General features: G+C 39.2%; 1 protein-coding gene across 2 annotated transcripts in view; it reads left to right on the top strand.

Annotated features, from left to right (window-relative positions):
• The window catches only part of NLK (nemo like kinase), a 135,011-nt gene that overhangs the window by 103,272 nt on the left and 5,238 nt on the right, over positions 1–26,501 (top strand). The window contains exons 6-11 of one of the 2 annotated variants that reach the window (XR_011468382.1): positions 1,081–1,290; positions 5,233–5,334; positions 14,656–14,742; positions 19,768–19,966; positions 20,882–20,975; positions 23,569–23,695. Coding sequence is in view for 1 of the 2 variants with exons in the window: in XM_070393701.1 (XP_070249802.1) it covers positions 1,081–1,290; positions 5,233–5,334; positions 14,656–14,742; positions 19,768–19,966; positions 20,882–20,975; positions 23,569–23,623 (747 nt within the window). In the remaining variant the exon portion in view is untranslated. Of the gene's footprint in view, positions 1–1,080; positions 1,291–5,232; positions 5,335–14,655; positions 14,743–19,767; positions 19,967–20,881; positions 20,976–23,568; positions 25,404–26,501 lie in introns of those variants that run through there. The other variant, XM_070393701.1, reaches the window with a different exon arrangement.

Genomic DNA, 26,501 nt, shown 5'->3' with positions numbered 1-26,501 from the left:
AGGATTGTCAAAAATTAGGTGTAAAATTTGTTTCCTTTGAAGTAGTGGTATTTTATTTTTTCAAATAAAATCATATGCAAGGACCTCAATGTAGAAAACAGACAAAAAGTGTTATTTTGTCATTTGTAATATTGACTCATAAAGTTAATCAGTGAGAACACTGTCGCTTAGATGGCCATTACTCTCTTATCCTCAGTGCTCCCAGTGGTTTTTTTGGTTGCCCGGTATCAAGAAAATCTTCATTTCTAAAAGTAAGCAGAAGTTGCCGGCACTGCAACTGTTTACTAACAGCTCACCTTGCAATCTCTTTTTAGTTAAAAAAGAAAAACCAAAAAAAGATTTATCTTTAGGTCTATATATTTATTAACCAGTCTTTCTCATTTAATGTTGTGTCTCCAGGTTCTAGCATACTGCCTAAAACATACAGGCACTCAACTAAATATTTATGGCATGAAGCAACGAATGAATCTAGTAGCACGGGTATTACACAGTTTACTACATTTTGACATTTTCACACATCTGAGTGTGAATTAGTCTTTTAAATAAAGATACACGTGAAGTTTAGGTACAGTGGTTATGGAACTCCTGAAATACCTCCTGCGAACTATATTTAGCAGGATTCAATTGGAAACCTATAGCTTTAAAGAAATTTTACTATATGTATTTCCATAAAGATAGTGAACATAGCTCAGGAAGTCTTCAGGTTATACTTTTTTAAAATAATATCTTTCTTGCTAAGCCAGCCTTGAAAATAGATAGTAACTTAGTTTCTATATTAAACCTAGAAAAACGCACTCAGCTGTTTTTTGTTTTTTGTTTTGGTTGGTAGCAACTGAAAATATTAAAGGTGAGAAGCATATTTTTAAGAGACATCATTTTATATACAAATATGGAAGTTTGAGAATTTTCCCTTTTCCAAATACAGGGTAAGGTCAAATTATATATTGACACATATATTCTCTACCTATATCTTTGAAAACTTTTCAAAGTTCAAAGATCTATCAGGATTTTGGTTTTTTGTTGTTTTGTTGCACTTTACCATTTGTCTGTGACAATATTTTGAAAATCTTTTCTATTTAGATTTGTGATTTTGGATTGGCCAGAGTGGAAGAATTAGATGAATCTCGTCATATGACTCAGGAAGTTGTTACTCAGTATTATCGGGCTCCGGAAATCCTGATGGGCAGCCGTCATTACAGCAATGCTATTGACATCTGGTCTGTCGGATGTATCTTTGCAGAACTACTAGGACGAAGAATACTGTTTCAGGCACAGAGTCCCATTCAGCAGGTATGATATTTTAGGCTTTAGAAACTTCAATTCTATTAACAGACTTAAAGGAAAAACTATCTTGCATATATGTCTTTGGGCTTGTTCATTGTACTGTCTAAATTGCTTTTAGCAAATTCAGGTTCACTCACAATTCAGAAAGTTATGAAGTTGCAGATTACAGAGAGACTCATTTTATAACTTACGGGCCTATTAGAGGGAGGGTTCACTTTATTGCATGCACTGGTGCATAGCAGCAGCCTGTATAACAATTTGCACAGGTGTAATCTTCAGTTGTCGGAGGGCCTCTGTTCTTTTTGGCTGACTAGGTCTGACTTGAAAATGTATTTGGTGGTTTAATGTACTTACACTTTATGCTTAGAACATAAATTTTGAGTGCTGGTTTCTTTAAATCTAAACATTTAGACACATTTCTAACCTTTATTATTGGGCTTAAATATTTCTGTATGGCAGAGAACATCAGGAGCTGATTAAAATGTAGCTTTGGGACACCATAATGCTTTCATTGTCTGCCTTTATAGCTAATTCATTACTACACATATTTTCTTGGGATAATTTCTAATTATTTTTTATTCATAAATTTTAACGGTATTATTTGCTTGAGAATAATGTAACAATGATGAGCTTAGGCTGTGGAATCAAATCGGTAGGTTCAGATATTAGCTCTGTCACCTAACTATCTATTAAATATTGGCCAGGTTAAACTGTTCTGAGGATCATTATACAGATTAAATGAAATAGTAAAGCTGAAAATAAGGCCTGGCATACAGTAAGCACTCAAGAAATATAGCCTAACCAGTTTGGCTCAGTGGATAGAGCTTCGGCCTGTGGACTCAAAGGTCCCAAGTTCGATTCCGGTCAAGGGCATGTACCTTGGTTTCGGGCACATCCCCAGTAGGGAGTGTGCAGGAGGCAGCTGATCGATGTTTCTCTCTCATCAATGTTTCTAACTCTCTATCCCTCTTCCATCCTCTCTGTAAAAAATCAATAAAATATATTTTTTTTAAAAAAGGAAAAGAAAAAGAAAAAAGAAATATAATGGTGGCGGTATGCCAGGATGCTAGGATTGTAGCAGTAAATAAGACAGTTCCTGTCTTTGTGAAACTTTCACATGATACAGAAATTAAATAAGTATACAAATAAATATAATCCCAAGTAATGATAAATTCTATGAAGAAAAATTAAACCAGCCCTAGCCGGTTTGGCTCAGTGGATAGAGCATTGGCCTACGGACCAAAGGGTCCCAGGTTCGATTCTGGTCAAGGGCATATACCTTGGTTGCAGGCTCCTCCTCGCTCCTCAGCCCTGGCCCTGATCAGGTGTGTGCAGGAGGCAACCAATCAATGTGTTTCTCTCAAATCCATGTTTCTCTCTGTCTTTCTCTCTCTCCTACACTCTCTCTAAAAGATCAGTGGAGCCCTGGCCGGTTTGGCTCAGTGAATAGAGCGTCGGCCTGTGGACTAAAAGGTCCCAGGTTCGATTCTGGTCAAGGGCACATGCCTGGGTTGCGAGCTCGTTCCCCAGTGGAGGGCGTGCAGGAGGCAGCCAGTCAGTGGTTCTCTCTCATCATTGATGTTTCCATCTCTCTCGCCCTCTCCCTTCCTCTCTGAAACCAATAATATATATATATATATATATATATATATATATATATATATATATAAATAAAAATAAAATCAATGGGAAAATATCCTCAGGTGAGGACTGACAAAAAATTAAACCAGGTCGAGATAGGAAATGCTGATGGAGCAGAGCAGTACTAAGGAATTCTCTGAGGGAATAGCATTGAGGAGTCACCCAAGTGAAATGAGGAGCAAGGTCCTGGGAAAGAGTGTTCCAGGAAAAGGGACACCAGCATAATAAAGCTTCTGAGGCAGGAGCAGGTGTGGCATGTGGGAGGCATGCTCAAGGAAGAGCACATAGGAGCAGAGGTCAGAGAGAGAAGGAGCCTGGCCATGGCAACCTGATGAGGCTTTGGATTTTTATTCTATGCAAAGTGTGATGGGAAACGATGTGAAGATTTTGAGCAAGGGTGTGTTAAAATTTGATTGATTACCCTGACTACTGTGTATCTTTGTAAATAATTCATGTACTTGACCAAAAATGGAATACAAAGAGTTGTTAACTGATACATTAGAAACTACATATGCTATGATCAACATTTAAATTTATTTCTCTGCTACGTATTCCAAGTCCATTTTTTAAGCGTTACATCTTAAAAATTGATCCTAGTAACAAAAAACTTCTATCTAACTTAATGTTGCGTACTATTGACAGTATCCATTTAATATTTTTGGAAAATAGAGTTTAATAGACTTCCCTGTAAGATTATCATTATATTTGGACATGAGGAGCTGCCATACAGAAAAGCTTAAGTAATATGTTAAACAAGGATCTTGCCAGGTCGTGGGTTGCTTCTGAAAAGAGTATTTAAAGGGCCCTAACCAGTTTGGCTCAGTGTATAGAGCGTCGGCCTGCGGACTGAAAGGTCCCAGGTTCGATTCCGATCAAGGGCATGTACCTGGGTTGCGGGCGCATCCCCAGTAGGGGAGGTGCAGGAGGCAGCTGGTCAATGTTTCTCTCTCATCGATGTTTCTAACTCTCTATCCCTCTCCCTTCCTCTCTGTACAAAATCAATAAAATATATTTTTTTTAAAAAAGAATATTTAAAGGAACGTGTGAAGCAGCTGGGATGGGATGCAGATTATCTCATTTTCTAGAGAAATACATAGGTCTTGAGTTTGCCAGTGTGACATAGCCACTGAAGGAGAACTCACATCTATCTATCATCAGTGTATTTTGGAGTGAAATATTCAGGCCTAAAGTGGGAAAAGAGTCTAATTTCTAAATGGAAGTAGTTATTTTCTGTAGCATTTTCTTTGCATTTTTTGAGAAATAACTAGCCTAGGTTTTGCAATACCAGCAGACTTCATAAAAATGTTTCTCATCCATGGATCTGACCCATTTTAGACAATTTTCTGAATGGATCCATTTGTTTTCATGAGCCAGTCATTTCCTTCTGCCTTTAAGGGTAGTTGTCTGAGGTCCCAAAGTACCACCAACACACTTTTCCCAAAAAGCTTTGCAAAGAGATCTTTACTTGTGTGGAAAACAAGCTACGCAGATGTCTCCGTTATCCTGGAGGGCAGTGATACTGATGGTACCCCACGGTTCAGATAAGTGCAGAAGGAAATAGTGCTTTCCATTTTGAAGGAATTCAAATGAAATGTTATTGCTAATTAGGCTGTGAGATTAGAACAGTTGTAGCACTACAGAAAATGATGAAAGTGCTTTGGTATGTACAAAGGCTTGTTTGTGAGAAGACAGTTTTTATTGGTCTCTTTTATTGTGCCCAGTTAACTAAATGAGGCCTTATTCCACGTCATAGTTAGATTCTAAGTACCACAGATTCCTGTCAGTGTAAGAGATTTCTAGCATAATAAGAATATAAAGGGGTGTGTAACTGGCTCAAACATTGATGGCTTAGCTTTAATTTCAGGTGTGAATGTTCTAAGTATTTACTAAATCTCAGCTGCCTGATCTGTGGATTAGCTTCTTGATAAGCCTGAGTCCATGTGAAACATCAGAATCTATTCATTAACGTTTGAAAATAATAGTCATTAGCCATCAGCCAAAGAGCAGTTCACCTGTGCAAGGATCAGTTGTGGTATCAAGACAGGGCAGGTAGAAGCAGACTCCTAAATTACTATAGCTGCAGAAGGCTATGTTTGCCAAAACATGTTTTCTATAAACCTATCATATAGGTCCCTAATGAACATTTTTCTGGGGTTTTTTTTTAATAGTCCAAAAAGTGAAAATAGGAGCTCCTATTAGTTAATCTGGAATTGGTCTTAGGTTTATTTCCCCCAAATTTCCTCCTCATCACTAATAAAAAGTTGTTTTCATGAGCTTACTATCCATGTATTTCGTGTTTCCTTGTAGTTGGATTTGATCACGGATCTCTTGGGCACACCATCACTGGAAGCAATGAGGACGGCTTGTGAAGGCGCTAAGGCACACATACTCAGGGGTCCTCATAAACAGGTAAAGGAGAAGGAAGGGATCTGTATTGGGTAACCCTCTCTTTGGGCAGGATTTTCCTCCCAACAGAATAATGAAGTGAGATTTTTATTTTTTTTTTAATCCTCACCCAAGGATATTTTTTTCCATTGACTTTTTTAAAGAGAGGAGTCAGGAGGGAGAGGAGGGGGAGAGTGCAAGAGAGAGAAACATTGACATCAATAGGTTGCCTCCCACACATGCCCCAAGAAGAGCCAGGGTGGAACCGAACCTATAACCGAGGTACATGCCCTTGGCTGGGAATCGAAATCGGGACATTTCCGTCCACAGGCTGATGTTCTCTAGCCACTGAGCCAAAGCAGTCAGGGCAGAAGTGAGAATTTTTAAACAAAAACATTACGTGTAGCCCTGCCCGGTGTGGTTCAGTTGGTTAGGCGTCATACCATGCACTGAAAGTTTGGTGGTTCAATTCCAGGTCAGGGCACATCCCCAGGTTTCGGGCTAGGTCTCCGGTAGGGGGCATGCAGGAGGCAGCTGATCAGTGTTCCACTCACATCAGTTTTTCTCTCTCCTCCTCTCCCTTTCTCTCTCTAAAATCAATTTTTAAAAAAACCACCATATCACTTGTAAGTTTTATTTATCCTGTATGTCATTTGTCTGTAAGAAAGAGAATGTTAGATCCAATAAAATACAGTAATTCCTAATGCTGTAGGAGAAAGGAAATATGTTTGTAGTGCCCTTGCTAATAAATGACCCCTGGTATTTTTGTGTTTTGGTCTTTTGATATGTCTGGTAAAAGTTCCTAGGGGTGGATCTTTAACCTCAGTGCCGTAACCTAATACATATATATCAGGATGTCCTTTCCAAATACTGAACCAGAATACCTAGTATCTCTTAATGCAGCTGTGAATGTGAAGCTGTTTCTATTGCACTCTTGCCACTGACACACAAGCAGATGCGAGTGTTGTTAGAAACGAAGTATGAAGAGAGAGTGCCAGATTTACACTGATTGATATTACTTGCACCCAGCCAAGTCCTTGCTGAGAAAGACTAGATGTTTTTTTATCTCCATCCTATTGATTTAGAAGCATTTTTTAGAAGCATTTTTCCTAATCTTCTTTGGACAAACAGCTTAATGATATGAAGAGTGAATAAATGGAATACTTTTCCTAGGGACAACAAACTGAAACAGAAGAGAGAAGGCTTAAACAGGAAGACTCAGCAACTAATTTTCCTGGGCTTTGCCTTGGTTTCTTTTAAATTGAGCATTTGGAAGAGCTGATTGATCTAAGTGACCAAATGACAGACCGAGTTTGACACTCCTTCTCTCATTAGCCAGACCTTTGATCAAGGCCTTACCTTTTCCTTGCAGTTCCCTCTCTGTCGGTCTAGTGTGACTCCAGAGCATCCATTTGCACAGGCACAAAGACAATGAGTAAAGTGTGTTACGTCCTAAAACCAGCCCGAACCAGTAAATAGGGTTGTAGATGCCGGTATTTTGAATAGCCCCTGCCTGGTGCGTTCTCCCTCACCTGTCCCTCTGGGAGCACAAGAGCACACCTGCTCCTTCCCCCTCCCCTGTTCCTTCCCCCAGGTGCATTACCTTTCCCTCTCCCTCTCCTAAGCTCCAAGTGCCCCTTTTGCCTCTGAAGCCCTGTTTCTGAGCCTACACAGCCCAGCTGGCTCACTTCTCCGACCTCTGTAATTCTCTAAGTAAACTATAACATAATTTGAGGCCCTAATTTCTTTAGAAGCGGACCGTAAGTCTTAACCTACAGGAAGGTTCCATGTTAATAGAAAGAACTAAAAAGATCTATTATGTTTTATATATTGGCCAATATCAGGAATATTAAACTATTTTATCAGTACCTCATGGTAAATGTGTCCTTGGAAATAGCAAAATAATTTTCCTGTTTTACTGACCTCTTTAGGTCAGATTTTAACTATTGCTAGTGGTTGCCAGTTAATTCATCCTGTATGTCAAAGAGTTACTAAACAGCAACCAAGAGAGCCAGACTTCCTAAGGAGTTTCCTGCCTGCTACCTGCAACAGCTCGAAAATGTAACTTACTGCACCAAAAGTCACTTTGCACTCCTTTGAGAATTCCTGACAAATGAGTCCTTTTTGTACTACTGATTTTAAAAATCTGTTAGTTGTAAAAACCTGGAACTTTAAATTAAATAAAAAATAGTAAATGTCATTATTATTTAAAACAGAGGGTGGAAGAAAGGAAAATGTAACTTAACTAGTTAAATGGGTTAAGATGTTTAGCAGAATTCTTATACATTTTTACATGAATTGGCTTCATAACAGTAATGCCTCTTAGAGTTTGACATTTTGCTTATCACTAAGTTTTAGTGATGGCCTTAAGAGAGCACCATGGTAAAAGTTGGGGTGGCTCTGGCTAGTCTTGAGATGAAAATGTTTTCATTTTGAAGAGAAGACTGGTGGAGTAAAAACTAATTAGGAGACCATTTCTGCTCAAAAGTTAGATATGCTTTTCACAGATCTTTAGAGGACTTTTAACCAGTGCTGGAAAGAGCCTCTTTAGGCAGGTGTTCATGATCTTTGAACATTAACACAGGTAGATTTGAATAGAGTAAGTTATACCTACCATATATATAATTGAATGTAAATTAACTTAGCGTAGTACTTGGTACCATTTTTCCCCCAGTATGGAAATTCAGTTTATCTACATTTCCTAGTTGATCTTTATATTACCGCTGCTCTCAAGAGAAGTTAACCAACCCTTGAAGCTCTCTAGTTAAGCCATTAGTCAAATTCTGCCCCTTCCCTTCCCATTCCCTACTCTTTCCCTTACACCATGATGCATGTCTTATATGCCTATTGTTAGCCCAATAGCAGTTGCTTGAAGGTATCTCCATTCATGTTATAGCTATTTAGAGCTGACATTGGAAGACACATACACACCCACACACAAATAAATTTGTTATGTAGTTACTTGGATTTTTTTAAATTAATTTGGTCCCCAATCCAATATATGCAATATAGCTTGTGTTCTTCTGTACATCATGATGATTCTGCAAAGGGCATTGTGCATATCTCAGTGCTCTGTTTGTTTCTCTAGACTGTAGTGACTAGGAGTGCAGGCTGTGATGTCAGTGTCAGGCTTACCACATCACACAGGATGTTGAATGATGTCCCAGGAGTTGTACACTACAGTTTTCAGACAGATTGTATATGACTCCCGACTCTACCAGTAACTCACTTTGTGACATTAGGCAAACTACTTAACCTTCATGTGCCTCGGTTCATTCATCTGTAAAATGTGAACAAAAATGTTTCCTACCTCATTAAATTGTTATAATGATAAAGAAATAGTGGATGCAAGGAGAACATATAATAGTGTCTGGCATTCTAAACACTTAATATATATTAAAAATTAAAGTTTTGATAGTATAAAGATCAACTAGGAAAATAATAGCTATAGCTTGTGATATTTTTTTTAAATAATATGATCACATGGAGCTTATCCCAGGAATGCAAAGATGTTCACCTTAATTAATACCTTAAGTCCTCAAAACACTATAATGTGACATTTATTATTCCTTTTTGCAGATGGGAAATGGAGGATTATAGAGGTTAAATAATATGCTTAAGTTCATAAATCAAATCTCAAAAATAGATTCCTCTAATTTTATTTTTTTATTTTTTAATATATTTTATCGATTTTAGAGAGGAAAGGAGCAGGGGAGAGAGAAACATCAGTGATGAGAGAGAATCATCGATTGGCTGCCTCCTGCACGCTCCCCACTGAGGATCGAGCCCGAAACCCAGGCATGTGCCCTTGGCCGGAATCGAACCCGGGATCCCTCAGTCCGCAGGCTGACACTCTATCCATTGAGCCAAACCAGCCAGGGCAGATTCCTCTAATTTTAAAACCTATGTTCTTAGCCAGTCACGGCCTGGCACATATATCTTCACAGCAGATTCTTTTAAAATCTCACTTGTTTATATGCAAGTAATATGTGAGTACATGTAAAATACAAATTTTACAGAGAGTTAGTCATCCTTAGCTACCCCCCACACCATCCCAGTCTCCTTTGGATTAATTTGAAAATAGCTTTCCAGACATATTTTTCTATGCGTTTATTTACATATATTTGTACAAACAGAAATATGTACTATTGTTCATTGGGACTTTTTGAAAAATATATACAGGAGAACCTAATTATCTTTTTAAAGTCACAAATTACTGCCTCAAGTTCATTTACTTGTGTTGATTGATTAATATGTATATTTCCATGTTGTGTAACAGTCAGGTCTCTTTCCAGTGAAACTCAGTTAAAACCGGCTTAAGCAATAAAAGGAACTTACTGGCTCATATAACTGAAAAGTCTTGGGCTACAGCTGACTTCAGGCCCTGCTGGATTCAGATAGTCAAGTGACGTTCCATATCAGGAATCTGACTCTCTTTTCTTCTGTTTTTCTGTGTGTTGGCTTCATTTTCAGACAATCTTACCCTCATATATTTGTAAAAATGGACCCAGTAGTCCCAGCCTATGTTCTACTAGCATATCAGTCATTTGGGAAAGAGCTTTCCCAAATAGATCCAGAAATAATATTTGGAAATTCTCTGATTTAGTTAGGAATGTGTTTGGTTATAAGTAATAGAAAATCTTATTTACAGTGGTTCAAAAAAATAGTTCATTTTTTTCCTCATCAAGTCCAGAGGTAGATAGTCTAAAACTGATATAGCAGCTCAATTATGTCATCAAGGATCTAGTTTTTTTCTTTCTTTGTCCTCTGGCATCTTTAGAATGTTGACTTCGTACTGTCTCACTTATCGCCTCAGGGTCACAAAATAGCTGTAGCGTATCCAGAAATCATATCCTCTTTTATTTTTTTTTTAATATATTTTATTGATTTTTTACAGAGAGGAAGGAAGAGGGATAGAGAGTTAGAAACATCAATGAGAGAGAAACATCGATCAGCTGCCTCCTGCACACCCCCTACTGGGGATGTGCCCGCAACCAAGGTACATGCCCTTGACTGGAATCGAACCTGGGACCCTTGAGTCCGCAGGCCGACGCTCTATCCACTGAGCCAAACCAGTTACGGCTATATCCTCTTTTAAAACAATAAAAACGAAAGAGGGAGCACTAGCAGTCTCTGTCCCTTTTGTCAGGAAAGCAAAGTTTCCAAGAAGCCTGCCTAACAAACTTTTGCTTATATGTCATTTTCCAGAACTGTGTGATATGTGCCCTCCCAGATGCAAGACAGGCTTAAAAAATGAGAATTTTCTCTCTCATAAAATGAAGGTAAATAAGGGAGAAGAGGATTGGGGTATGTGTTGGATTAGCCATTCCATGTCCCTGGCATTTTTTATTTTTTAGACCATGTGCCCATCCTGGAGCCAGTCGTGATGTTCAGGGAAATATGTCATTTGATTGTCCAGGCTTGGGTCACGTGCCATCCTTGGAGTTGGGAGATTGAAATCCAGGCCAGTCAAACCACTTGAGTGAGAAAAGAATGGTTCCCTGAAGGTCAGGGAATGCTGAGTAGACAAAAACACTGCACAGTGTTGTGTGTTTTGTTTTTGTTTTTTAAATTGATTTCAGAGAGGAAGGGAGAGGGAGATAGAAACATCAATGATGAGAGAATCATTGATCGGCTGCCTCATGCACGCCCCCTACTGAGGATCGAGCCTGGAACTGAGGTTTGTGCCCTTGACCGAAATCAAACCCGGGACCCTTCAGTCCCAAGCCCCCCCTCTATCCTCTGAGCCAGACCAGTAGGGCTGTACAGTGTTTTTTATTTATTGTCACTTTTATACAGCTTAGAATCTTAGGTGAAGAGAATCTTAGCTGCCACGGCCTACATCAGTATCTATTAAGGTAGATCGTTGTTGAGGCACTGACCTGTGGATAGAATTGAAAAGTCTAATTTAGTCCTTTTGTTCGTCTCTAATAAGGTTTTCATTTTTCCTCAGATTGTTCCCAGCTAATTGTGTCAGGTATAGATATATTTTCACTGAAGTTAAAATAATCCTGTCTTATCTTACATTTGATAGAATCAGAGTATGTTAGAAAGTTCATTCAGTTCAAACTTACTGTTTTTCAGGTGGGAGTTTCTTTTATATAACCCCCAAGTGCTTACTGCCATGCACTTCACATTGTGCATCCTCAGTTAACATTGCTGACTGACGATGACAGCTTCTTTGCTGCCAGGTGAAAACTAACAGGGACATCTAACAGACTCACACAGCCGTGCTGACCTCACTCCGGGGACCAGCTCTCTGCAGTTGGCTCATGATGACTATGGTATATCCATTTAGGGCCTCTCACCCAGTTCCAGAAGCTCATCCTTGCTTCATTTCACTGACAATTAATCATAGTCATTAATAGAGCACTTTTTATAACCCTTCCTGTCCCCACTCGCTGGCACCCACTCACTCCTGCATTGCTAAGTGACTTATAAACTTGCAAAACAAACAGAAAATGGACTGGTATATTTTAAAAGGGGAGGAAAGTGATAAGTATAAATGTTAGGGGAATTAGCAGAAACTTTTTTCCCAATGAGATATTTAGGGTATATTTTTAAGCATTCTATTTGTTCTCTTATTCAAGTAATTCCAGTACTTGATGAGAAATACAAACTTGTTCTGGTTCTATAACATGGGCCAAATTGGTTTCAACCATAATGGCTGGTGAACTGGAGGGAGGGAAATTGAATTAGAAATGCAGCATCTCGCCCTGCTTGTGTGGCTCAATTGGTTGAGCAAGGTGACTGGTTCGATTCCTGGTCAGGGCACACGCCCAGGTTGCAGGTTCAATCCCTGATTGGGGTGCATAAAGAAGGCAACTGATCAATGTTTCTCACATCGATGTTTTTCTCTCTCTTTCCTCCTCCCTTCCTCTCTCTCTAAAATCAATAAAAACATATTCTTTAAGAAAAAAAAATGCAGCATCTCTAACATATTTTTTCTGTGGAGCCAGTGCTGAGAGCTAAATTATTAGTGTTTTTCTTACTGGAGAAGTGTTGGAATGACTGAACTGACTCTTCTTTCTCTCTGTGCCTCTTTTTTTAGTGATCAGAGTGGATCTGTCTTTTTTTTTTTTTTTTTAATATATTTTATTGACTTCAGGAAGGGAGAGAGAGAGAGAAAGAAACATCAATGATGAGAGAGAACCATTGATCAGCTGCCTCCTGCATGCCACACACTAGAGATCGAGTCCGCAACCTAGGCATGTGACCTGGCCAGGAATCGAACCATGACCTCCTGGTTCATAGGTCGACACTCAACCACTGAACCACGCTGGCCGGGCTCAGTTCCTCTTTTCAACATGCATATAAACCCAGAAAAGTAGAAGGTAGCATAATATGACTGTTCTAGGTTAAAATTAAACTTAGCCTTATTTTTAGTGTATTTGTTGGGATGTAGTTTTATGAAGAAAGGTACAATTTGGGGTGTGAGGGTTGTTTAAATTTCAGGTAAACTTAACATCTTCTCATTAGCTGTTCATAAACTCCCCGTCTCATATCCAGGCATCCTCAAGTCTTATAAATTTTGCCTTCTAATTTCTTCTCTATCCTCCATTCAGTGGCTTCTGGAACTAATTGGTTATGTTTTCCTTGCCCACCAGAGAGATGTTACTCATCTTAGTTGCCCTAACACCTAGCCCAGGACCTGGGATTTGGTGAACGTTAGATGATTAGCAATGATGGGTAGGTAGGCAGGTCTGTGCTGGTGCAGTCTAATAGATGAGAAAGCCAAGGTCCAGGGACTTAACCCACGTCTAGTGATAGCAGAGTTAGAATTAGAACCCAGTATTCCCTTCCCTGAGCTATGACATACCTCCTCCACAAAACTAGCATGAGGTGCAGATGCACTTGGGGAGTGGAGAGGAAAGAGTTGCTCATGGTGAGATAGCAGAGTCAGTAAGCATTGGCTGGAATCTGGCTGCCAACTTGCACAAGCCAGTGAGGGAGAGGACAGCTTTTCACTGTCAAAACCAAGAATCCACATCTTTTAAGGATATCAATTTACTTAATTTCACACAATAAAAAAAATTATTAGGGAAAAATACATATAAATTAAGTTGTAAGTTAAAGCTCTTCCTTAACACTCTCCACACTACCCCCCTTATCTTGACTAATACAAATAATTTCAGAGCTACATAGACCTACATAATTTTTAACAAAAAATACTTCTCTACCTGCAAACATGGAAATGCACCAAGGGATAATAAATTGGTCTGCAAATATGTGAATATCAACTATCTCTAGGTTCTGTGTACTTAATACTTGTTAATCTGTGGTAGTCCTGTCAAGTCTCACACGAAAGTAAATTGAAGAGATTTTTTAGTCCAACCTTCTCGTTTAATACTTAAGAATACTGAGATTCAGACATGTTGATTTATCTAATTGGTTAGTGAACTAGAACCCCAATCTCATCTTATTGCTATGACTCCTTGATCCTGAAGAAAACTTCTGTAAGTTGAATAACTACCTCCTGATGGTTCCAGGGTGTCTTGTTCTTGTTGGATTTTCCTGTGTGGCTTTGTTGGAAGGAGATAGATATGGAAGTCTTGTAACAAGACTCTGAAGCTGTGATTGAGATCCGACGAGACCTTTTAATGTTATTTGTGTGACAGAAAGAGCAGAGATGCTCTGTCCCCAGCTCTCCAAGCTGTGAAATAGCTTTATGAGCTCTGTGGCTTTTCAGGTCCTAAAAGCCAGCTCCCTGCATCAATACAAGAAGGCTAGATCTTGACAACAGGACATGCATGCCACTTACAAAAGACAATTATTGAATGAGAAATCAGGTGGTAAAGGCAAAATAGTAGGTGGACCCAGTGCAAACAATGTCATACGTTCTGAGAAAATTCTTTTTACATCTCCTTTAGGACTAGTGTTTTAGCAGCTTTGTGGTAATGTTGCCATAAGACATAGTTCACATGCTTCCTTTTTGCACAGTTTACATGCTTAAGTTTGCATGTGGCCAAGGTATTAAACCCTTTTTCTCTCACTTCTAGGCATGTTTGTTCTTCTCTTCCTGCTACAGCATTTACAGTATAAGGCTAATACTAAAGCATTTACAGTGTAAGGCTAACAGGAGCTCCATAGTTACAGGGTTAGCTTTCATTTTCCTAGGCTCCTTTGTGCTCTAACCTCCAATGGGTAATCATGCAATATAAAATATGCTACTGGGAGTCAATGATAGTTGTTTTTGAGACTAGTTATGGGAGAATACTCCTTCTCTTTGAGTTATTACTTATGTGCACACATTTTTTGAGCTGGGTACTTACCTTGCCATAAATGAGCTATACTGCGTATCTACTTACACTCCTTTACATATTTGAATTCTTTATTTTTTCACAGCCATCTCTTCCTGTACTTTATACCCTGTCTAGTCAGGCTACACATGAAGCTGTTCATCTCCTTTGCAGGATGTTGGTCTTTGATCCAGTAAGTAGTTTTTGTTTTTATACTTTGTAATGAATTAAAAATACATGTGTTCTAAGAAAAACATCAAGAGCTGGACAATGTAAATAATGACTTTGCAAAAGATAAACTTCAGTCCTCAGTTTCATGTGTATCATGCTCACTCATCATACAGAAGTTTGATTATTAACCCCTAAGAGCTGAGGGGGAAGCGAGATGAAGAACTGTACCAGCTTTATTTCTCTCAATTTGTAAAAGAAGTTTGGCACCAACTTAAATCAGAAGGAAAAAGATTTTAACATAGTTTGAAAAAAATCTGTCCGTTATATTGTATAAGGAGTTGTTGGGATGGTAGCTTTTCCAGATGCCTTTTTTTTTTTAAATATATTCTATTGATTTTTTTACAGAGAGGAAGGGAAAGGGATAGAGAGTTAGAAACATCGATGAGAGAGAAACATCAATCAGCCGCCTCCTGCACATGCCCCCCTGGGGATGTGCCCGCAACCAAGGTACATGCCCTTGACCGGAACCGAACCTGGGACCCTTGAGTCCACAGGCCGATGCTTTATCCACTGAGCCAAACCAGTTAGGGCCAGATGCCATTTTTGGACTTGACTCTTTTGGAACAAAATTTAGCTCTTCATTTATTCATTCATCCAGAGAATATTATTCATATCTGTACCAATAACTGTTGTTAAAGAAGACTCAAAAATGGAAGCATTTAGAAAAGAAAATTTTACTTCCTAAGAGTACAAGAAAGTCACCAAATACAAAAAAACAGCAGGTATTTAAAGGGGGGATGCCCACAGAATTAACAGTTTCTACGTTTACATTAGTCTGCTTGTGATGAGAAAACAGCAGCTGTCTCACATGAGGATCAAATCCACAAAGGCCGGAGCTATCTTGAGACATCAGCATAACAAAGATTAGGGATAAAAATGTTTTGTTAGAGTCCAGGTTTGTGAGAAACAGTCAAGGTTTTATTATTGGGACCAGAACCAATCAGTGACCAAGTTATTTTTGTTACATCTCAGGGTGCATAGTGGATTTCTATTTGTTTGGTGTTTGTTTGTTTGTTAGTTTTCCTTTTGTTTGTTTACTTTATTACTTTGTGAGGTACTTAGTAATACGGAAGCAGGACAAAGTGGCCGTTCTCAATTCCACAGTCCCTCCTTGTGGTCAAGTTCCTGCCATTAAGGACCATTCCAACCACAGAACTTGCTCAGTGACCTAGTGATTTAGTGTCATTAGTTTGGTATTTTGTTTTATTTGGCAAGTCTATCTATATAGCTAACAGGAGATGTTGATTAATACATAAAGACCCTTTGTATGGTTAACAAAACTAGAGCCACATTAACTTCTAGCTTCAGAGGTAATTTCTGTCTGCCCATAGAAGATTATAAAGGCCCCGAGGTTAAAATTTCCTTTTATGTGTCAGAAATATCTTGTGTTCTTTATTAGTTCTATTTAGATTAGGAACCAAAAACCATGTGATTCACCTGTACTAGATTTTCCCTGCAGTACTTATATCTGTAAGGTATCCTCTTTCTCAGGGAGCCCATGTTTATTAAGGCTCCTGACCTGCCCGAACTCACAGACTTTACAACCTTAAGGCTGGAGGGTCCTAAGCTGTAGAGCAGATACCACACATATTATCCTGGGAGGCCTGTTAGACATCAGTTCTATGTGAAAGGTAGTCCTTATTCCTCAATAGTGGGATTGTCACACCTAAATAAATGAAACTTTATATATATATATATATATTTTTTTTATTGATTTCAGAAAGGAAGAGAGCGAGAGATAGAAGCATCAATGATGAGAGAGAATCATTATCAGCTGCCTCCTGCACAGCCCCGACTGGGGATCGAGCCTGCGACCTGAGCATGTGCCCTTGACTGGAATCGAACCTGGGACCCTTCAGTCCACAGGCCAACATTTTATCCACTGAGCCAAACCAGCTAGGGCAGTAAATGAAACTTTTGATATCATATTTACAATTAATTATCTTTATAAGAGGGAGGTAAGATTTATCTGGTAAAGAGAACAGATTCTTATTGAACCGAAGTAAATTACTACACAGTCATTAAAAAATAAAGGAATTTATTTGGCAAGTTAAGGATCACTGCATAATATTTAACCATTTTTTATCATTTCTTGTAGAACAAGTCCAACCAATAAATGTGTTGTTGTTTTTTTTACAGAATTCTTATTTTTAAATTGGCCTGATGCTTTATTAATTTATAATCGACATTAAAAGTAGATATCATTTTTAAAGAATGTTTTATTCTGTTTTTAACCTGTTGAATTTAGGTTTGGCCGTACATTAAAAAGAAAGAAATGAGGGTTTTTTAAATATCCATTAAAAATAGAACACTAACCATAATTAAATCAGTTTATTTAGCCTATTTAGTTGCAGTAATTAATTACTTATTGTTGCTATTGGGCTAAGCCAGTGGTTCTCAACCTTGGCTGCACATTAGAATCACCTGGGAATCTTTTTAAAATCCTGATTTCTGGGCCTCATCCTCCGGAAATTCTGTTTCTTTGTTACAAATGTTGTGGCCTCACCCCATAACAAAAAAGATTTTAAAAAGATTCCCAGGTGATTCTAATGTGCAGCCAAGGTTGAGAACCACTGGGCTACGCAGTCTGTTGCCATATGTCTGCTCCTGGACTGAAACGTTCCTGGAAATCCTGGCTCAGTTACCTGGTTCGGTCTCAGCAGTGGTGTCTGTGGGGATGATGTCAGTTACACCCATGAATTCATACCATGAAGACAGTGGTCAGAGTACCATCTGATAGCATCCTTTACTGAGGTCCTTGTGATATTTCTTAAGGAATACTCAATTCCTGATCTTTAGTTTGTAGCAGGAGCCTTTAGGCAAATATAAGAAAAAAGGAGCCCTGGTCAGTGTTGCTCAGTTGGTTGGAGTTTAATCGTATGTACCCTATGGTCTCAGGTTCCATTCCCGGTCAGGACACACACCCAGGTTGTGAGTGCGATCCCCAGTTGAGGCATGTACAGGAAGTAGCCGATCGATGTTTCCCTCTCCCTTTCTCTCTTTCTAAAATCAATAAAAACCTATTTAAAAAAAACAAAAACAAAAAACACAAAGACCAGTAGGGAAGCCAGACTCCAGCTACTGGTGGCAGCTCATAGGAACCCAATTTCTGACATCTGCCACCTGACAGAAGTGATTTAATGGTCAGATGGTAAAATTAAAACCCAGATTCAATCATAGCGGTCACCAGTGTGGACATAATCACTCGTTTCAATCAGAAACAGAAATAGACTCGGCCAACAACCAAATTTAGTCAGCAAAAGCCGAAGAGCTCAATCCCTATGTGAGACTGGCCAGAGACACGGGTTGAAGGGCCCTGTCTCGGGAAAGGTGCACTGTCGGCCAGCTAGTTTCTTTTGATTCTGACAGTAGGCTTTCTTTTTTAAAATATATTTTTATTGCTTTTAGAGAGAAAGGGAGAGAGAGAGAAACATCAGTGATGAGAGAGAATCATTAATTGGCTGCCTCCTGCACGCTCCACATTGGGGATTAAGCCTGAAACCCGGGCATGTCCCCTGACTGGGAATCAAACCAGCGACGTCCCGGTTCATAGGTTGACACTCAACCACTGAGCCATGCCAGCCGGGCCTGACAGTGGACCTTTATTCCAGTGCAACCTCCAGGAATAGCTGGATTTATTTACAAAGAGAAAAGGTTTACTTGCTAAAAGTACCGGTGAATCAGTTCAGCTGGGTCACCAAGTACAAAACAACAGGAGCAAAGCCAAGGTTGTTACGTTTACATTTGTCTGCTCGTGGTGGAGAGAGCAGCTTTCATTTGCGATGATCATCTCCTGGAAGGGCATGGCATGCCTTTTAGCATCAGCACAGCAAAAAAGCAGAGATTAAAATGTTTTGGGGGAATCTGGGTTTATGGGAAATAGTTAACGTTTCATTATCTGGGGGACCAGAACCAGTCAAGATGATCTGGTGTTTTTTGTTTGTTTTTTATTGTTGTTGTTTGGTTTAAGTGCAAAATGTTTTTTTTTTGGCAGGGGCCGGGGGTGGTTAACCATGTTATGTGAAGTGCTTGATCATATTGCAAGTAGGGCAGAGTGTCAGTTTTTATTCTATTCTCTGCTCCTGAGCCTATCCTTAAATCCTTTAAAATCCACTTTCTCTCACACAGTAGTACTTATATGTCCACTGAGCTCAAAGGAAGGACTTTTTTTTAATGGAGAAATGAGTTTAAAAGTGTATGGTTTATCAACCTGAAACTAGTATATTACGTATTCTGATCTGAAGTGTCAGGAAACAACAGGCTGCTGATATTCAGAGTGAGCTGGTTGTTAAAACATGGCATTCAGGCTGTTACCTGCTGCCTAACTCCAGCAGCTTCAGATATCCTATATTGACTTGGCATTCTAAGAGAATTAAAGTTTCAAGCAGCTTTGTAAAATTGCCACCGTGATCACATCTCTTCTAGATGCTGAGACATGTTTAGAAACTATAACTGCTATTTAAAATGTAAACTTCTGCCCTAGCTGGTTTGGCTCAGTGGATAGAGCATCCACCTGTGGACTGAAGGGTCCCAGGTTCGATTCTGGTCAAGGGCACATGCCAGGGTTGCAGGCTCGGTCCCTAGTGTGGGGCGTGCAGGAGGCAGACAATCGATGATTCTCTCTCATCATTGATTTTTCTCTCTCTCTCTCCCTCTCCCTTCCTCTCTGAAATCAATAAAATTTTATTTAAAAAAATAAAAATAAAATGTAAATTCCCCTCCAAAGCATTACATATTTTAATGTCATGATATTTATAACTGTGGGCGCGGCATACATTTATTTTGAGGTAGGAATTCTTTGGGATCTTAGCAGAAAGTCACTTCATACTCCCTCAACTGCTGCATTACCCACCCTGACTTCAGTTATCCCTCTTTACACAGGATGTACCATAAAGTATAAGCAGTTACTGTGCCTTGAGAAAGACCCTGTGTGGACAGTCGTGTTTATCTGTAGTGTTGATGTGCTGGTCTCTAAATTTGATTTCAGTCCAAAAGAATATCCGCTAAGGATGCCTTAGCCCACCCCTACCTAGATGAAGGGCGACTACGATATCACACGTGTATGTGTAAATGTTGCTTTTCCACCTCTACTGGAAGAGTTTATACCAGTGACTTTGAGCCTGTCACCAACCCCAAATTTGATGACACTTTTGAGAAGAACCTCAGTTCTGTTCGACAGGTTAAAGGTGAGTACCTTTTTTGGCCTTCGGCCTGGCAGGATCACTAGTAACGTTTTTCATTGCGTGGCCCGGAAGAGCTGAGATCTCATAGGTTTATTTTACAGCCTCGCGTACAACTCTATTCAAGTCATGTACCATGAATGCTATGTATGTTACAAAAACGCTCAGTTAGTTCTACATCCAGGAGAAGGACAGGCAGAGGAATAAATATTTTGTTCTTGTTTTCAAAGCTAACTTACTTGATGAGTGTGACTCAATATATTTAATATGTATTCATTGAGTGTAATTAATTGAATGGAACATATTGGATGTATAACATGCAAAGTTTTAAAAAAGATAAACATCCACTGAGGGATCATTCCATGGATGATGACAAGAGAAGGAAATTTCTGCTAGTCGACTCGTAAAATTTCCTGACACCACCTTTTGGGATGGGGTAGGGGGTTATGACATCCAAAATTCTGAATGATTTGAGTGTCTGCTATAGGGCATTTTAGAGGAATCAATAAAATTTTATTTATTGAGAGAGCAGTTCCCAAAGAAACCAGCCCCAAACTGTATCTAATCATCAAGGTATTTTAAGTGATTTTCAATAAGATGGTAATTACCAGCAATTTAGAAGAGTTCACTCATATTGCCAAACCCTGTGGTGTCATCTCTCAAATTTATAGACCATTTTACTCCTCCCAGGGATGGGATTTTCGCCCTGAGTGAGGCGCTTTGGGGGGTTTTGCCTGTGTTTAGCAGCACCTGTCATTTGGTTTCAGGAAAGTTCTGCTGGAGTCTGCCTGACAGATGATGTGTATCTGATTTAACTAAACCAGCAGGAAATGCTCTTCTGACACTGGCTAGCGTTAGCTGAGAACCCGCCGCTCCCAGACCTGCAAATTGGCATGCCTTGTGTGTTTGTTTTCTCCACAGAAATTATTCACCAGTTCATTCTGGAACAGCAGAAAGGAAACAGAGTGCCTCTCTGCATCAACCCTCAGTCTGCTGCTTTTAAGAGCTTTATTAGGTAACTATGTGAACGTAATTCTAACTTTCTTGTTAGTATTAGGAGGCCGTTGTGATTTTGTTATTCAGCATATTTCTGTTTTTATTTTGATTCAGTAACATAGATAAAAGGTCCAACAGAAAGTTTCTGTTTAAACTTTGGCTTTAGTCAAAAGCATATTAAAATGTTAGCATTAGTTTTTACACTGATGCCAATTCACTGTGGTTGCTTTGGTAGTTTTTCCCCCAAATGACCATTGTGCTGCCTGGTCATGTACATGGGGATCTCCTGCAGCAACAGTATGGTGGCCATTGTCCTGGAGTTAGACATGGTCACCGGGGTTCCCACTGCCATCCCCAGCACCTTCGGAATAAGTGCAGCAAGAACATTTATTTTTATAGATGCACTGCAGGTGTGTCCAGTAGGCTTGTTGGTTCAAGAGCTAGAAATCTACTTTGGAACCTAGAAGCCTCATTCTCTTTGTCCTTGCCTTCTCAGTCTCCCTTTCCCTGACTGACTGTACCATTCAAGGCCCAGACATGAGAAAGAAACCACACCCATAAAATTTAATAACAGAAGCATTAACTAGGGAAAGAGTGAACAAGGAAGAAATTAAGACCTTAGAGGAGGTCCCTTCACCCAAAGCTAATAAGATTTGGAGGTGATATGGCTGCCACAGAGACACACCCAGGAGGGTGGTGAAGAAACTTTCCAAACGTGGGGGCAGAACTCATCCATCAAAGAGGCCTGTTGGGCTGCAGAGCAACTTGCCGGAATGTTCGGGTAGACCACAGCTGGGCCTTTCATATTAAAATAAAGAAGTAAAACAAAATAAAAAGGCACACGGAACCGGGAAGGGCAGCTGCTTCCTAATGCTGTGGCCGGGCGGTGCCTCTCCAGCACCCTCTGTCGACAAAGGCTAGCATCAAGCAGGTGGCCGAGGAGAAATGTGAACGGCATCTGGCTCCCGTATCACAAAGGAGCACAAAGAAGGGGGGGCGGTTTGGATCTGAGAGGCCACACTCTATCTCCTATCTTCCCCACCTGCCTTTCTCCCTCTTCTCTCTGATTCTCTTTCCCTTCCCCTCATTTCTGTTTTAATTGGTCTTAACATGGTATTGAAGTTGGTTTAATTTATTGAATCAAAGTCAAGATTTTTTTGTTTAGAATTATTCCATGTATATGTTGTTAGAAAGAAAGAATTAAGTTGCATTTTTACTTCTCTGTTGTTTAAAATTACTTTGTTTTAGTTTTTTCCCCCTAACAGTCAGTGACCCAGTACCTTTCCAGGTGCAACTTATTCATTATTCTGGGCCCCAGAGAAGCAAAGTGCTGACACACAATCCCTAGATTATGTTTATAATCTGGTTGGCAACATTAGACAGACATATGAAATAACTGATAAAACAAATCAATGGATAACAAATGCTAAATGATCATCCATTACTACTCAGTTAATACTTGATAAAGAAAGCTTATGAGGCTCATTCAAAGTAGGTCCCCACTTCGATGGATGTGTCTCTCTCACTTACATGTTTCTCTCTCTGTTTTTCCCCCTCCCTCTCACTCCCTTTAAAAAATCAATGGGGAAAAAATATCCTCAGGTGAGGATTAAGAACAACAACAAAAAAAGCCCTATCCAGTTGCTAAGTGGTTAGAGCGTCGGCCCATGGACTGAAGGGTCACGGGTTTGATTCTGGTCAAGGGCATGTGCCTCAGTTGCAGCCTCCATCCAATTCAGGGTGTGTCCCAGAGGCAACCAATCAATGTGCCTCTCTCACATTGATGTTTCTCTCTCTGTTTCTTCCCCTCCCTTCCACTCTCCAAAAATCAAAGTTAATACTCGGGTGAGGATTAACAACAACAACAAAAAACCGGTTCCCACTTAAAGTCACTGTATTTTGAGAGGTTACTTTCAAATGGATAATTCTGCATCGTTTAAGGTTATTTTTCTAATTGATTATAAGCATTACTATTTATAATAACTACCATTTACTTCATATTATGAAGTAGGCACTGTGGAAAGCACTTTACATACATTATCTCATTTATTCATCACAATAGCATTCCCTGCCCTAGCTGGTTTGGCTCAGTGGATAGAGCTTCGGCCCACAGACTGAAGGGTCCCGGGTTTGATTCTGGTCAAGGTGTTTACCTTGGTTGCAGGCTCAATCCCCGGCTCTGGTTGGGGTAAATGCAGGAAGCAACCAACTGATGTGTCTCTCTCACGCTGATGTTTCTCTCTGTGTGTCTCTTCCCCCTCCCTTCATCTAAATGATCCTCGGGTGAGGATTAACAATAAAAAAAAAAAAAGCATTTTCCCTCTCCAAGAGGAAAGATGAAGGAATCTGCTCTGTGTCACACAACTAGTAAATGACATTGTTTCCAAGGCGGTGTATTAGCCACTGTACCATATTGCCTCACTAAACATAGATCCTTAAGCCAACAATGTGGAACAGATGCAATTTACAGAAGTTAAAAGAAACCAATCAAATTCCACAACTGGACTTTACAGGGTTTTTTTAAAGGCAGAGAAGAAAACAGGCAACAGTGAATTGCCCTTTGCCCTTTGTGGTGTTACAAGTGTTTTCACCGTGTCTCCTTTTTTTTCTAGTTCCACTGTTGCCCAGCCATCTGAGATGCCCCCATCTCCTCTGGTGTGGGAGTGACGGTGGAAGATAATGTACTACTGAAGATGTAATGTAGCTTTCCACTGGAGTCTGGGATTTGCAATTCTGGAGGTTAATCATGCTTGTACTGTAATTTTACTAATGAAGTTTTAAATTAACAACCACTACTTGTATGATATGAATAATATTTAGAAATGTTACTAGACTTTTAATCTTGTAAAGTGGTTGTGCTTTTAGAAGAAAAATATTTTACCCAGAGTTGCACATGTTTTATGAATTTAGTGCAGCTGTTATGGCTCACCTCAGAACAAATGAGAATTGAACCAAATTTGGAAGTTTGGGGTTTTGTGTTTTTGTTTTGTTTTGTTTTTCTTTTTTTAAAATGAAGTGGGATTGTTCACACACACACACACACACACACACACAGGAGAGTCATACATTTTGATATTTGAGCCATTCCTGAAAATTAAGGGTTTTCTAAAATGAAAGAATCTAGAAACCTTGCCTGTGACCAATCATGGAGCCACGTGAGCTGATCGTGGCCGCACCTGGGGGGAGGGGGGTGGGGCATGCCACCTAATGATCAAGCCCTATAATTAGCTTCTCATTAGAGCCGTGACGGTGATGTGTGCTGTCTAAAATCCAATGTTGTGGGTAGAAAGAATGAGTTTGTGACTAGGAGAGACTAAACTTCTGTTTTCCTTACCCAGTATAAATATATATATATATATTTAATCTATTTTTATTAGAAGTTTTTCTGCTCTTTCTTACATAAAAGAACCCCCAAGCATGCATCTTTCATGTGTGTAAATAATTCATTTCTGGGCTAATTTCAAAAGAATTCCAACATTGCTGTATAGAGAGAGAACTAGCTTGCACATTTTAGGTCTGTGAAATTTTGTGAGACTTTTCCTGCACTGGACAATAAAAAAAGATAAAAATAAAAGTCAAAAACAAATTTTAAAGAAATTTAAAGCCACAAAAAAAAAAAAAAAAAGGCACATAGGGAATTATGTCAAATGTGTTTGTGTCCTTAGGCAAAGCTGTGGGAGTCTTGAAATGTCACAGTAGTAAATAACTTATTACTTTTTGACAAATTCTTTTTTCTGTTGGAACACTGAATTCTTCTGTGCATATGTATATATGAATACAAATTGAAGGCCTCTACCTCCTGGAGTTATACAACTTGGCTTGTTTACCTCCACATGCTGATGATGACTATTTTTTTTTTTTTTAAGTTCAATGTGGAGACTTGAAACTTGAATGTCCCTTCCAACTTTTATATTAAAAATAAAAAGAGAAGAAAACTGAAGATCATTTTTCACCTGTACAAGGAATATTAATGGATCGTCTTAAAATTGGTCTAGGAAAAAACCTTGGTGTGTGTTATGGACAATTAACTGTTAAAGTTATTGTAAGTTATCTGTATTTAGCAGAGTATTTTCATCCTGAGTGATCTGAGCTGAATTTGAAGACTATTAATAAGTTATGTTTGGAAGTTTTAACTTCAATGAAGTAATTATTTGCTGTGAAAGAAACAAACATTGAATTACTAAACAAAGATGGTGCAATATCTTTGTTTCTTTTTTTTATGAGGCTCCTGAGAATCAACCCAACTGAAGCATTTCAATTCACTTGAATGAGAAACGTGTTTAGTATCAAAAGAGCCCAAGAAGACACTGGTGTGAAAGGTACAATCTCAGAGGTTGGTCAATTACCGTGGCACACTTATTGGTTACTTTGTACAATGTAGATTTGGAGTACAGTGGTGAAAACATTAAATGTGACATTTGAAAAAAATGTGTCATCTGTTTATTTCAGTTCCTCTTTTTTGTTTTCTCTTCAGTACAGCTTACTTATTGAATTTGCAAAGTTTTGAGACATTTCCTACTTATATTTCCACTTAGATCTTTGAGGAAATTAGATGTGCTTTTTAAAAACCTTCCCAGAAGCATTAGCTTGCCAAAACCATATTGAAAATTTAACCAATATCAATGACATTGTGATTTAAATATATAACTTGAGCCTGGCTGGTGTGGCTCAGGGTTTGAGCATCAACCTTGTACAGTGACTCATTTCAAAGCATTATGAATTGCATATATAATACTTTGAGGTCACGGTTCGATACCCGATCAGGGCACATGCCCAGGTTATGGGCTCGATCCCCAGTGTGGGATGTGCAGGAGGCAGCCAATCAATTATTCTCTCTCGTCATTGATATTTCTATCTCTCTATCCCCCTCCGATCCCCTCTGAAATCAATAAAAATATACTTTAAATATAAATAAATATACAACTTTAAAATCTTTCCACACCTTTAGAGTATAATCCAGTGGATTTTAAACTAAACAAGGAATCCTATTTTCATGTGAAACCAAACTCCAGTATCTATATATATAAAAGCCTAATATGCAAATTGTCCCCTTGGGAGTTCATTCACTCACCATGACATGCACTGACCACCAGGGGGCGGCGCAGAGGGAAGGGAGGCCCCTGTCAGCAGCCGGAAGGCCCGATCAGCCCTGATCACTGGCCAGGCCTAGGGGACCTTACCCATGCACAAATTTTGTGCACCAGGCCTCTAGTATTAAATAAAAGGGGAGTGCTCAGAATGAAGGGGACTGCTGAGGGAATTTGATTTCCTCCCTCTTGCTTCCTGCTTCCTGCTCCTGGCAGCCCAAAGATACTTCCAGCTTAGGAAGAGGTCCCACCTGGGTGGTGGTGTAATTAAAACCTGACACCAGACCTCCTAACTTCAGAATACTTTCCTGCGGCTAGATGAAGCAACATCACTTGTAGGTTTGTAGATAGCAAGTACTTCTGTCTTTTCTTGGTTCAGCAAAATGAATGGATTTTTTTTTTGGTCATAAAATGAGTCAATTGTTCTAACTCATCTAAATACAAGTACATGTTTTTAT

Source organism: Myotis yumanensis, unplaced genomic scaffold, assembly GCF_028538775.1.
Source record: "Myotis yumanensis isolate MYYU_CA2020_CCGP unplaced genomic scaffold, mMyoYum1.0.hap1 SCAF_16, whole genome shotgun sequence".
In the NCBI taxonomy this organism is placed as follows: Eukaryota; Metazoa; Chordata; class Mammalia; order Chiroptera; family Vespertilionidae; genus Myotis; species Myotis yumanensis.
Note: the sequence above shows the minus strand (reverse complement) of the source record. Positions and strands in the feature narration are given on the sequence as shown.